The following is a 12,204-nucleotide window of genomic DNA, read 5'->3' on the forward strand; positions in this document are numbered from 1 at the left end:
TGGGTTATTCACTATTAGAGCAGCAGTTGGCGGTTCAAAGTAGGGCAAATACAAAGCGAACACCTGTCAAAAAGAGCAACTGTTTGGACGGTGTATTTGGCGAAAATACTCTTTGATTTAAGTTAAACATTTTAAATAAAGCGGGCCAAAAGTTTACGACAAAAATACACACTCGACACACAGAACTCTCAAGGTCATCTTCTACATTGGAAGGGGAGGTTAGAGAGGCAAGAGTTAACTTGTTCCTGAAAGCCTTGACCAGCCCTCTTTTAAGTGCAAACGGTACGACTTCAGGACATTGCCAAATTATGATGGAAAATATATGAATTTAGCTGTTGTTGTGTTGCCCTGGAAATTTGCAAATGCGATGATGTCAGTTTATTAATTTTTTTGTGTAGATGTGTATTATATGTGAGGGTCGTTTGAAAAATCCGTACAAAGTCAAAGAAGATGGCACTACTGGCGCGAATCGAGGTTATCTTTAGTTAGTAGCATCTCTTGGCATCTCGCCTCTATTTCTTTGTGCTTGGCAGTGGTTTGAGTCGAGAAAGTCGAGCGACTTTCCTTTTCGATCACGAAAACGCACTAACTCCCGCCTCAGTAGCTGTGGTCGCAATATGAATGGAAATAGGTTTCCAACTAGTTTTACATCACCCCTATTCTCCATATTTGGCCCCCTCGCACTACTATTTGTTTCCTAATTTGAATAAAAATGGCTGCCGGGAGAAAGATTTTATTCAAACGAAGAGGTAATTGCAGAAACGAATTGATATTTTTCAGGCTTAGACAAATCCTATTGTTCAGAAAGGATCAATAAACGAGAACAGCATTGGACGAAGTGTATAAGTCTAAAAGGAGACTATGTCGAAAAATAAAGAAGGTTTATTACACCAGACTCTTCAGACGACCCCCGTAGTAACTCAGTAAAATTTTAACGAAAATAAGCCACTTCTTTCTTACAGGGTTAGGGATAGTCAGAGGGGCGAAAAAGTGATTATTTTCAATAATTTTTTTTGCTAGTCAATTGCTTTATTTTACAAAAATAAAAGCAAAGCATTAATACATCATGTTTCGACTTAACTTTAGCAAAATTTAAAAAAAAATTATAATTTAAAAGTTATCGCTGTTTGTGTGGAGCCCGTTTCTCCAGAAGTTTCTGGCGGTGATCATCACAAGTCCTTGGAGATTCATCTAAAATCAATCGGACAAGAGAAATTAGTTTTATTAATAAATAATCTTGTGCCGGATCGAAACTTTTTTCAAAATTAACAATATGGCGGCCTCAGGAAATATTTTCAGGATTTTCGAGAAAAAAACCGACAATTAATTGTTAAAAAAAATCGAAGGTTTATAAAAAAATCCTTCGATCAGGCACGAGCTTTTTATGTTTTTCAAAAGCAGTATACATTTTATTGAAATCTACCCGGCTTTTAAGTTACAGTGATCACCAGTTCAAAAAACATAGTTTTGAGAAAAACGCATTTGAAGCTTTGTCCAAGCCCGAGCCCGACCCCGAGCGTCCTAACTCGAAAAGAATTTGTCGGATTTATTTCAAATTTTCACACAATATTTTTAAGATATGATACTTTAAGAAAATGCAAAAAAAATCAAATTTTTTGTGAAAATTTTGATTACGCCTAACCCCTTACTGAACTTTTATTAGAGATGGGCATACACTCCCTCAATTACTTCAATAGTGTCATAATCAAAAACAAATTATTTTAGGTAAATATGCAGTTTTATGTTGTGTAAAAAATGCATGGCAATATTTATTAATAATACCTAATTTCTTCGACAGCCTGGGGCAATACGCCAACCTAAATCCCTTCCATCTTCTCCGTTACATCAACAGCTCTGGCTGGCTGTAGATTGTCTGGCTTTTGGAGGTCTCATAATGGTACCAAAATGGCGCCACTTGGGGAGTGCCAGAGTGGTGTTTTAACCATTTCACTTACCTACATACATAACTTATCAGATGAAAATAAGTATATATTTATTTTTACACAGTGAAGCACAGTAAATTTAAGCCTTACAGCCGTTTTTCTCGATATTTTGGTTTTTTTACTTATGAGACTACATATTGAAGTAAATGAGCGATATACTCGTATGATTTCCGAGTCTGAATTCTCTTATTCGCTTTAGTGGCGCCAAAAAATAAAATGATCCCCAAAGGTAAGGGAACGTTTCCTTACGAAGAAATGAAAAAAAAAATTCAGTTTCCGTAGGAAAAATATCCTTAAATTCTGTGTGAAATTTCGTATTCAGTATTCCACAATTTTATGTAAATAAAATAGCGAAAATTACTGAGACCGCAATCATATACTTCATGTGAACAAATTTCGTGTTTCTATGTTAATTTTATATTTTATGCTATTTTTACAGTTCCCATTTGTCTTACTGATTTTCGTCTATATTCTTTCTCTGTAAACTATAAGAAATATTGGACTGTCTTCATTAAAATAAAATAAGTAAATTATAAGTTTAATTTATTTTTTATTGGATTATTTAACTTTAATATTTTTTTATAGTCTGTAAGAAATAATGCATTTTTTAATTATTAAATGAATAAACAAATATTGGGTTGGCAACTAAGTATTGTAGTTGCGAATTTCACTCATAGATGGCTTCAGTCGAATTTTTAGGTTTGCAGACGTGGTACAAATGTAAAACCCCTTTTTTTATTTGGTAGTTGACAATTCCGCTGTCAATCTGTAAAAAAAGGAAAACCGCATCGCAAGCTTATAAAAAGTTAGGTGCTGATTATGATGAAGAAGCCTTAAAATAATGGCAGTGTAAAAATTGGTTTGCCAAATTTCGTTCTGGCGATTTTTCACTCAAAGATGAAAAACGCTCTGATCGTCCAGTTGAAGTTGATGACGCCCAAAGCAATAATCGATTCAGATCGTCACAGTACAAGACGTGAGATTGCAGAGAAGTTTCATGTATCACATACATGCATTGAAAATCACTTAAAACAACTTGGCTATGTTCAAAAACTCGATATATGGGTTCCTCACGAACTGAAAGAAACGCATTTAACGCAACACGTTAACAGCTGCCATTTGCTAAAGAAACGTAATGAAAATGATCCATTTTTAAAACGACTTATAACTAACTATGAAAAATGAGTTAATTACAACAATATCAAGCAGAAAAGATCGTAGAGCAGACCCGATGAACCAACTCAAACAACATCAAAAGAAGGTGGGATTACAAAAGAATTGTCTACTTTGAAGTCTTACCACCCATCCGAACGATCAATTCTCTAATGTCTACATTGAACAACTAACGAAATTAAACAATGCAGTTGAAGAGTATTGTAATTCCATCATGACAATGAAAGGCTACACACATCTTTGGCCGCTCGGCAAAAATTATTGGAGCTTGCTTGGGATGTTTTGCCACATCCATCATATAGTCCTGACCTTGCACGAACTGATTACTTTTTGTTTCGATCTTTTCCATACTCCTTGAATAATGATGGTGATGTCAAATCGTATCTGATTCAGTTTCTTGCTAATAAAAACCAGAAGTTTTATGAACGTGGGATTATGATGCTGCTTGAAAGATGGCAAAAGGTCATTGATCAAAATGGGCAATACGAGGGGTGCCTTTTATATGTCGGGATTAGAGAACAAAAACAAATTTTGATCATCGAAAATCACTTGATTGTTTTTCAAAATATTCTCCATGAAGATCTATACACTTTTGCATGCGTTTGGACCAATTGTCGAAGCACTTTTGCCACTCTGAATGAGGTACCTCCAAAACATGCATTCTGAATGCCGCAACCGCTTCTTCAGGTGTCGAAAAACGTTGACCTCTCAGTTTGTTTTTTACGTACGGGAATAAGAAGAAGTCATTCGGTGCCAAGTCAGGACTATACGGCGGATGACCCATTAATTCGATGTTTTGGGTGCTCAAAAATGCAGTTGTTTGAGCCGGTGTGTGAGAGCTCGCATTGTCTTGGTGAAGAGTGATCCGTCTTTGGCGATTGGTTTTCCTAATTTCTTGGAAGACAACTGGCAAACAAATGGTTGTGTACCACTCAGAATTTACTGTTCTGCGTTGTTCTAGTGGTACGGTTGCGACATGTCCTGTTTTTCCGAAAAAACAGGCGACCATTTGTGGGAAGTGCTTCGTGCGCGAACAACTTTTGTTGGATTTGGCTCATCTTGAAACACCCATACAGTCGACTGCTGTTTACTTTCGGGCTCATACGCGTAAATCCATGATTCATCACCTGTCACGATGTCATAGACGTGTTTCGAAGCCCCGCGATCGTATTTTTTGAGCATTTCCTTCGACCAATCGACACGAGCCTTTTTTTGAGCGATTGACAAATTGTGTGGGATCCAACGCGAACAAATTTTTTTGACAATCAAATGTTTATGCAATATTGAATGTATGCTAGTCCCACTAATGCCTAAGATTGTCTCAATCTCACGATAGGTCACATGACGATCTTGCAATATCAGTTCGCGCACAGCATCAATGGTTTTCGGAACAACAACTGATTTTGGACGACCTTTACAAAATTCGTCTTGGAGTGAACTACGACCACGATTGAATTCACCATACCATCGATAAACACTGGTCCTTGATGGAGCTTCATCGCCAAAAAATGAATTAAGTTCATCCATGCAATGTTGCTGAGTTAATCCACGTCGAAAGTTGTAAAAAATAATCGCACGAAAATGTTCACGATTTAATTCCATTTTTGGACCGAGATGAATCTTTTAAGTTACTGTAAACAACACAAATAGCGCTGGTATTTCAAAACGTTCTGAGTACGTAAAATCCAAAAAATGTCAAACTTTGCGATACAGCTATCAGTTGCCAGATTGCAACACCAGGATTGCCAAATCCCGACATATAAAAGGCACCCCTCGTACATTACAGAATAAAGTTATTTAGTTCTATGAAAAAATTGTCTTTGATTTTCTAAAAAAATCCGCAATTACTTAGTTGCCAACAAATATATTGGTCCCTTTTTAACAATCGGAGAAAGACGGCGCTACCAAACATACATTCTCGAGAAACTAAAATTAAAGTTCACAGCTTATTACCCAGCTTACCCAATTTATTAAACTTTCATAGATTTAACAATTTCACTGAACATTTAGTGAAAGTTTCAAAAGCCTTTACAACATCGCCGTCCGTTTGGAATGTTTTACAGAGCTATTAAATATTTACTTCGTTCATGTCATTTTTTACTTCCTTCCCTTAAATACTATCACAATGGGCTATGAGCCTGAATGTGTCCCATAGTGGACAACCGCTACGACGCAACAGCCTACCTTAAATGCTGCTGGGAAGTGTCCGTGCAAATTCTAGTATACGAGTACTGCACAAGCACGCTGGTGATTCGGTGGTGCATACTTCTAGGCACCGGATGTTGGACAAGTTCAACGCAATGGTTTGCAGTGCCAGTTTAGCTAAACGACAATACAAATAAGTAAATAATGTACGAAGCTTTTATTTTAAGAACATAAATTTTATTAATTTTTTTTTTCTCACTTTTCTATGTCAAAATTCAATATTGTTATTCGTTGATATCCAAAATACATACAAACATTATAACGTAAGAAATGTTTTAATGCAACTGCTTATATTACAATACATACTCGGAGACATTACTTCTATTTAGGAGTATTTATTTACACACACACATATATCTGAGTGAATATTTTTCTATGTTAAATATGCGGGTAAAAAACTAGAGGTACTGACTGTTTTAAATTTAGTTATTTTCATTCTAAAGTTATTTGATTTTATGGCTGGTATGGGCCAACATGTATTATTTGTTATATACGAAATATGTATTCGCTGTGAATTCTTGAATTTAGTTTTGCAAATGTACTATTGAATATTAAGTCAACAAAGTTATTTTGTGGACGAAAAATTTAAAATGATGAGATACCATTTCCCGTATGAAAAATGTAAACGTTTAAGTTTTGAGTGTACAGATATGTTTTGAGTGGATTGCTCGAAACATGTTTGTGATGTGACAGTCTAAATGTTTCACTTATAACGTAGATAGCTACGCCACATCTGAAAACCTTAAGTAAATGAATTACGAAGCGAATAGATGTGTTTCTGTGGGCAGGCAAGCCTTTCATAAAAAGTTCCAAAAAGAAAAAATTTCGAATTATAATTTTGTGCATACAAGGTGGCGGAAAATTCATCACCCTATCGGAAGATTTGTGATTTTTGCAAATGGCGTCGTACGTCAGTCACATTAAACTGCTGCACTATGCAGACAGACAAGCATTGGAGTGTGTAAAGGTCAAAATAAAGATTTCCATTTTTATTTAGTAAAAAAGTTATTCAAAAAGAGAATTAACCTTTAATCTTACGCTATCTTTTCAAATAGGCAGAATTGGAACGAGGGAAAAATTGGCACTTTAGCTGGTACCTCTGTCTACACTGACGACTCCAAGATGGAATCGGAAGTCGTAGCAGAGATTTTCGCTAAATCAGCCAATTTATCTTTTCCTTAAAATTGCCGAATACTGCCAGAGTTTTTTAGGCAGAAGTCTTTGCGATCAGGTTTACGCGAAACAAAATGCTTAGGAAACGTGAATGCGAGGGAGATATTAACATTTTATCCGATAGTCAAGCCGCAGTCAAGACTCTAACGACGCCATGGTGCAGATCCAAACTAGTCAACTCCTGTAAGGAGGAGATCAAATATCTTGGGTGTACAGGTAACATTTCTCTGATCTAGATTCCAGGGCATAATCACATAGAGTGAAAATACATTGCTGATAAGCTTACCGACAAGAGGACTGAATTGGTCTCAGAGACCTCCTACCCGGTCATAGGCATCCCCCAGACTGTTGCTAAAGGGGAAAAGATGGAGCTCCATTTGTTCAGTACAATAGACGGAGGACTCAGAAAGTTCTGGGGACTCCACACCATTCAATTTCCAAACTCGTAGCTGTGTTTACCGGTCATTGGACGATTGGTACACACTCGGAAACGCTAGGTATACCATTTAACCCCCATTGCAGAAGCTGTGGAGATCTTTCAGAGAAAGAGAATGTTAAGCAGACCTTTCTCTGTAAATGTCCGGGTTTGGCAGCTAGTCGATTAAGGTTACTGGGTGCTCCTTTCTTCGACAGCCTAAATCCCATCAATTTTATCCATTACATCAACAGCTCTGCAGATATCTGCCTGTTGGAGGTCTCATAATGGTATCAAAACTTGGGGAGTGCCAAAGTGGTACTTCCACCATTTCACCTACCTACCTACCTACGCTACCGAGTATGATACAAATTATTTACATTTAAAAACACTTAATTACTTTCGTGCTTCTTGAGTTTTTATTGGTTTTTTGCGACTTTTTTTTAGGGGTGCTTTGCAAACCTCAATTATTTTTGCCAAACAACAAATAAAAGGTCTGTTACTGTAAAAAGTTGTTTATTATATATTGTTATCTATATATATATAATTGGCGCGCACACCTTTTCTGGGTGTTTGGACGAGCTCCTCCTCCTATTTGTGGCGTGCGTCTTGATGTTGTTCCACAAATGGAGGCACCTACAGTGTCAAGGCGACTCCGAACGGCATATACTTTTTTATGAGGAGCTTTTTCATGGCAGAAATACACTCGGAGGTTTGCCATGGCCTTCCAAGAGATGACCGCTATTAGAAACATTTCTTCTTCATTTTGGTCTTTCACCGAGATTCGAACCTACGTTCTCTCTGAATTCCACATGGTAGTCATGCACCAACCCATTCGGCTACGGCAACCGCTAGCGTAAAAAATGGTATATAAAAACAGTAATAAATCATCTGCACAAAAAATTTTTAAGACCCGTCCTTCGGCGTCCACTCAAGAAGCCATTAACCTAACTAGAAAAATGAAAAACTCGAAATTTAGATTTTTTATATTGGACACTAATCTAAGAAAAAAAAGCAGTGCATCAGTTTTGCGTTCAATATTTTAGAACAATTTTTTTCTTTCTATAAATGAGTATAGTGAGCTACATACATATGTATGCGTGTGTGAGTTTTAACTATTGTGTAACAGTTTGCTCGTTATATGCGCAAATTAAAAAAATATTTATATAACATTTTCATGTATGTATAAATAAGCATTTTGCGCAATAAAATATATGTGTGTATGTATTAAAAAGTACGCAGCTTCTGGTAGCACATCCATCATGTATGTATGTATGTGGTATAGTAACTATATAAATTGCGTAAAAGTGCATTTACCACAATGCATTTGTCTTTCTCTTTTTGCTTTTCACGCTCATACAAATGTACAATATTTAACTTAAGTAAAATTATTATTATACATATCTTCAAATGGTTTTTGTTTGTTTTTTCTGTTTTTTGCACCGCTGTATTCAGCTTTTAATATCTATTTAAATTGCATTTTAGTATTTATATTAGTTAATAAAAATTTAAATTTTAAATAATTTGGTACCGCATAATTTGCTTAGGTGTTCTCTTCTTTTCATTTATTTTCTTTCTCTTTTTTTCTACTTAATAATACAAAGCTTCAATTATTAATATAATTAAACTATATAAATAATACAAACTAAAGCAAAGGTGTTAAGCAATGCATTAATATTAGTTCATATACGTATGCATTCCACGCACATTTTTATATGTATTTCATTCCTGTTTTCTTGTTTTTTACGAATTTTAAGAAATTACAAACCAAAACAATTCTATAGTACTCAGTTGAAGTGCAGAAGTCAATAATTAGGATTGGTCCTCTACGTATTTTCTAACTATAACTTTCTTAATACTTAAATAATTTTAAATAAAGTCACTACACTTGAAATAGTGCAAACGAAAAAGTAAAAACCATAACATGTTTGAATTCAATAAATTTGTTATAAGCTCACTTATCAACTTAAATTAAATTCCTTCTTCATTTCGCTAAATGCTAATAGCAAAAAAAATATGTGGTTTGGTTTTGATTGAAAATTTCATGTTACAAGTTTCAGCACTTTTTTCCAATTTCGTCTTTCTCCGCACTACTCCGCGTTATACCATTCTAGATATTAATATGTATGTAGTATTTAGTCTGTCATTAAACTATCGACTTAAATTGTTGATGTAGAGCGCATGCAACTCTGTGCGTGGGGTGTTCTCGAAGAGAGCGGCACGATTCTGACCCTCACCCTTCTTCACCCAATGACCGTAGACGCGGAAGGCGCAGCCATCAATGACCTGTGGAAATCAGAAAAGAAGGTTACAAATGTTTTCAGCTCAGAAGGGCAATGAAAAAAGATAATAAAATAAAATACAATAAATAGTAACGAACTAAATCCAAATTTAATTGATTAATTTTGCTTAGAAAAACTTTTTGTGGCTGCTTCATAATTTTGAATATATTTTTATTCTAACAATTATTTTAATTTTCTTGTAAAGGGTTTTTCAATAAGGGCTTGTAGATGTTGAAATGGAATAAAATGGCGTTTGCTGTGTGGCACGTAGCGCCGTCCTGCTGGAACCACATGTCGTCTAGGTCCATATGGTTCAATATGGGCCATAAGAAATCGGAAGGGCCACCACATCTACCGAAAAATGGGCGCAATGCGCGCAACGTTTGCGTGAACACTCATTTTGATAATAAAGTTTAATTAAAGTTAAATTAAAGTTTTATCATTTGAACGTACTGTTCAATCACGTAACTTGCCATGATGATTTGGCATAAACAACTGAATAATAAACAAAAGATTTGACAGATGTCACCAAAACAAAATGGCTGCCACAGGGCGCCAAAATCGACCCGCGCCAATTGAAAAACCCTATAAATAAAATAGCAGAAAATAGGTGATTTTCCACTTACCTTACGGAGCACCTTGACCCGATATGGATCGCGTATAGCCTCTTCAACGCGCAGGGGCTCGGCGGTGTAGCGTAACCGGCGTATCCTGATCATCGCGCGTATAACCAAAATAGCGAATTGGAACTTTTTCCGCGCATTAAAGCGGCTTTGTTTGCGTAGCTAAATGTATGAATTTGAATAAGAAGTGAAAAGCAATAAATATGGAAGAGAAAGAGAAAAAACATAAATAATTGTTAAAAACTGCTGGTATAGCATTTCAAAATGATTTATTAAATTGATTGGTTAAGCGCAACTGCAAACAAATTAAGTATGTGAGTGCTACTTACGTATTGGAAGATTTAAAAAAAAAAAAATTACGCAACTTTAAGCAACTTTTGGAGTTTCGCAACAATTTAAAATTAAAAATTAAAAGAAAAAAGTAGAACTTCCAATTTCGACAATTTTCAAATTTATATTTTCCTTTATATTTTTCTATAAAAAAAAATAGATACTCCCTTAAAATGTTACAAAAAAATTAAAAAATCGAGATAGACAATTTTTAATTGAGGAAACATTATAAATTAAAAAAATTTACATTTATTGTAGGTCCTTCTTTATTTTTTATTTAGCCAATTAAAAGAAAATATGTAGAACTTTAATTATTTAAAATATGAGAAAATTAAAAAAAAATTGATATATTATAGAAAATTTTCGAATGTTAGAAAATAGAAAATAATAAATAAATAATTTTAGTTTAATTTAAAAAACATTTTTCATTTTAGAAAATAAATTTTGGAAAAATGTAACTATTTTTTAAATTTATTTTTTATTTAATTTGGAAAAAAATTTTGCAAAAAGAACGACAATTTTTCAGTGAGAGGAAGTTGAAAAATCCAAATTTTTAATGAAGAAAACATTTTACATTTTAGATAGTAAAGAGAGTAAGTTTTGAAAAATTGAGCAAATGATAATATATATATTTTTTATTATTATTATATCTTTTTATATACAATTTATTTTGAAATTAAAACAAAAATATTTGTTTATAATTTAAAATTTATAATTTTTTATATTTAATAATTTTTTATAATCTATAATTTTTCATAATTCTCATTTTCATTTTATGAAGTTTAAGAAAACGTGTTAAGGAAACTTTGCCCAAATTTAGATTTTTAATTTAGATTATTTTTTTTTAATGCGAGGATAAAAAGTTGAGTAAATTAGAATACTTACAAAAAAATTTATTGCTTGAAAGGTAGCAACCTTTTTTTTAGAAAAAAATTATTTACAGCATTTCTGAAAAACCTGATTATTTAAAATGTTAGATTGAAACTAAAAAGAGAATTTAATTCAAAAAACAAATTTATAATTTTAGAAAGTAAAAGGGTAAGATTTTAAAATATTGTTTTTCGATATAGAAACAAATTTCAGAAGTAAAAATTTTACTTGAAAAAACTATTTTTCGGATTTCATTATATTTTTTATTAAAATATATTATTTTCTTTTCAAATTTTCCAATACTGTTTCAATTCTTCTACATAAATAGCTACAGTCGAAGCTCAAAAACTCAAACCACAATAACTTTCAACGAATTACTTTTGCATTAGTTTTGCTACAGTACTTCCATTAATCACAAAGCAATTTTCAACTCGAAATATGTATACATATCTTTTTAGTTTTATAAATTCGTATGCATATTGTTGTTGCGTAAGTTTTAAGTTATTAACTTTCGACTGTATTTGTTAATTGTTAGGTTTGTGTGAATATTACATATGCATGTATGTATGTACATATGTAGTATATCTTATTTTAAATGAACATAAATAACCAATGCAAACTGTGGACGGGTATAAAAAGTGAAAACGTAAGATTAGAAGAAAAAGCCTAAGTGTAAGAAATAATTAGAAAACTCTGTATGAAGTTCTTGAAGTGTCAAGGTTATATAGATGCTAATAAAATGTGTGCTAATCAAAACAAAACTGGCAATACAACAATATTAACAAGAAACCAACAAGCGCCCATAAAAATTTTTTTCATAACTATTATTTAAAATATCATTAAATAATTGTGATTAGTTAGGTTGTTAATTAAAATGTGCTTATTTTGATAATTTCTAAATACAAAATTTGCTGTTCGCATAAAATTAATACTTCATATTTATATATTGTATACATATTTCGTTTTTATAGTTCTTGCTGTTGTTGTTGGTACTCACAAGCAAATTCTCATTGCCACAACACCAACTGATTGTAAGAGATTTCACAGCTGATTTTAATTGCTTACTAGCACTAGGACGCTACGTATGCACACGTGTGTATTGTACATAGATCGATACACATATATACACACACATAAAGAAAGTATGTATGTGTATTTGGAGGAGTGTTGTAGAATCACACAAATGCACG

At 33.4% G+C, this 12,204-nt stretch overlaps 1 protein-coding gene across 8 annotated transcripts in view; it reads right to left on the bottom strand.

Moving 5' to 3' along the window:
• Positions 1-7,931: 7,931 nt before the first annotated feature.
• Positions 7,932-12,204, bottom strand: part of LOC129237673 (phosphorylase b kinase gamma catalytic chain, skeletal muscle/heart isoform) — a 48,678-nt gene continuing 44,405 nt past the window's right edge. For all 8 annotated transcript variants that reach the window (XM_054872553.1, XM_054872550.1, XM_054872552.1 and 5 more), the window contains 2 exons: positions 9,818-9,976; positions 7,932-9,195 (listed from right to left, as the gene is read on the bottom strand). In XM_054872553.1, the coding sequence (XP_054728528.1) occupies positions 9,061-9,195; positions 9,818-9,976 (294 nt within the window). In that variant the 3' untranslated portion in view covers positions 7,932-9,060. The remainder of the gene's footprint in view (positions 9,196-9,817; positions 9,977-12,204) is intronic.

The sequence above is a fragment of the Anastrepha obliqua genome, chromosome 2, assembly GCF_027943255.1.
Source record: "Anastrepha obliqua isolate idAnaObli1 chromosome 2, idAnaObli1_1.0, whole genome shotgun sequence".
Classification (NCBI taxonomy): domain Eukaryota; kingdom Metazoa; phylum Arthropoda; class Insecta; order Diptera; family Tephritidae; genus Anastrepha; species Anastrepha obliqua.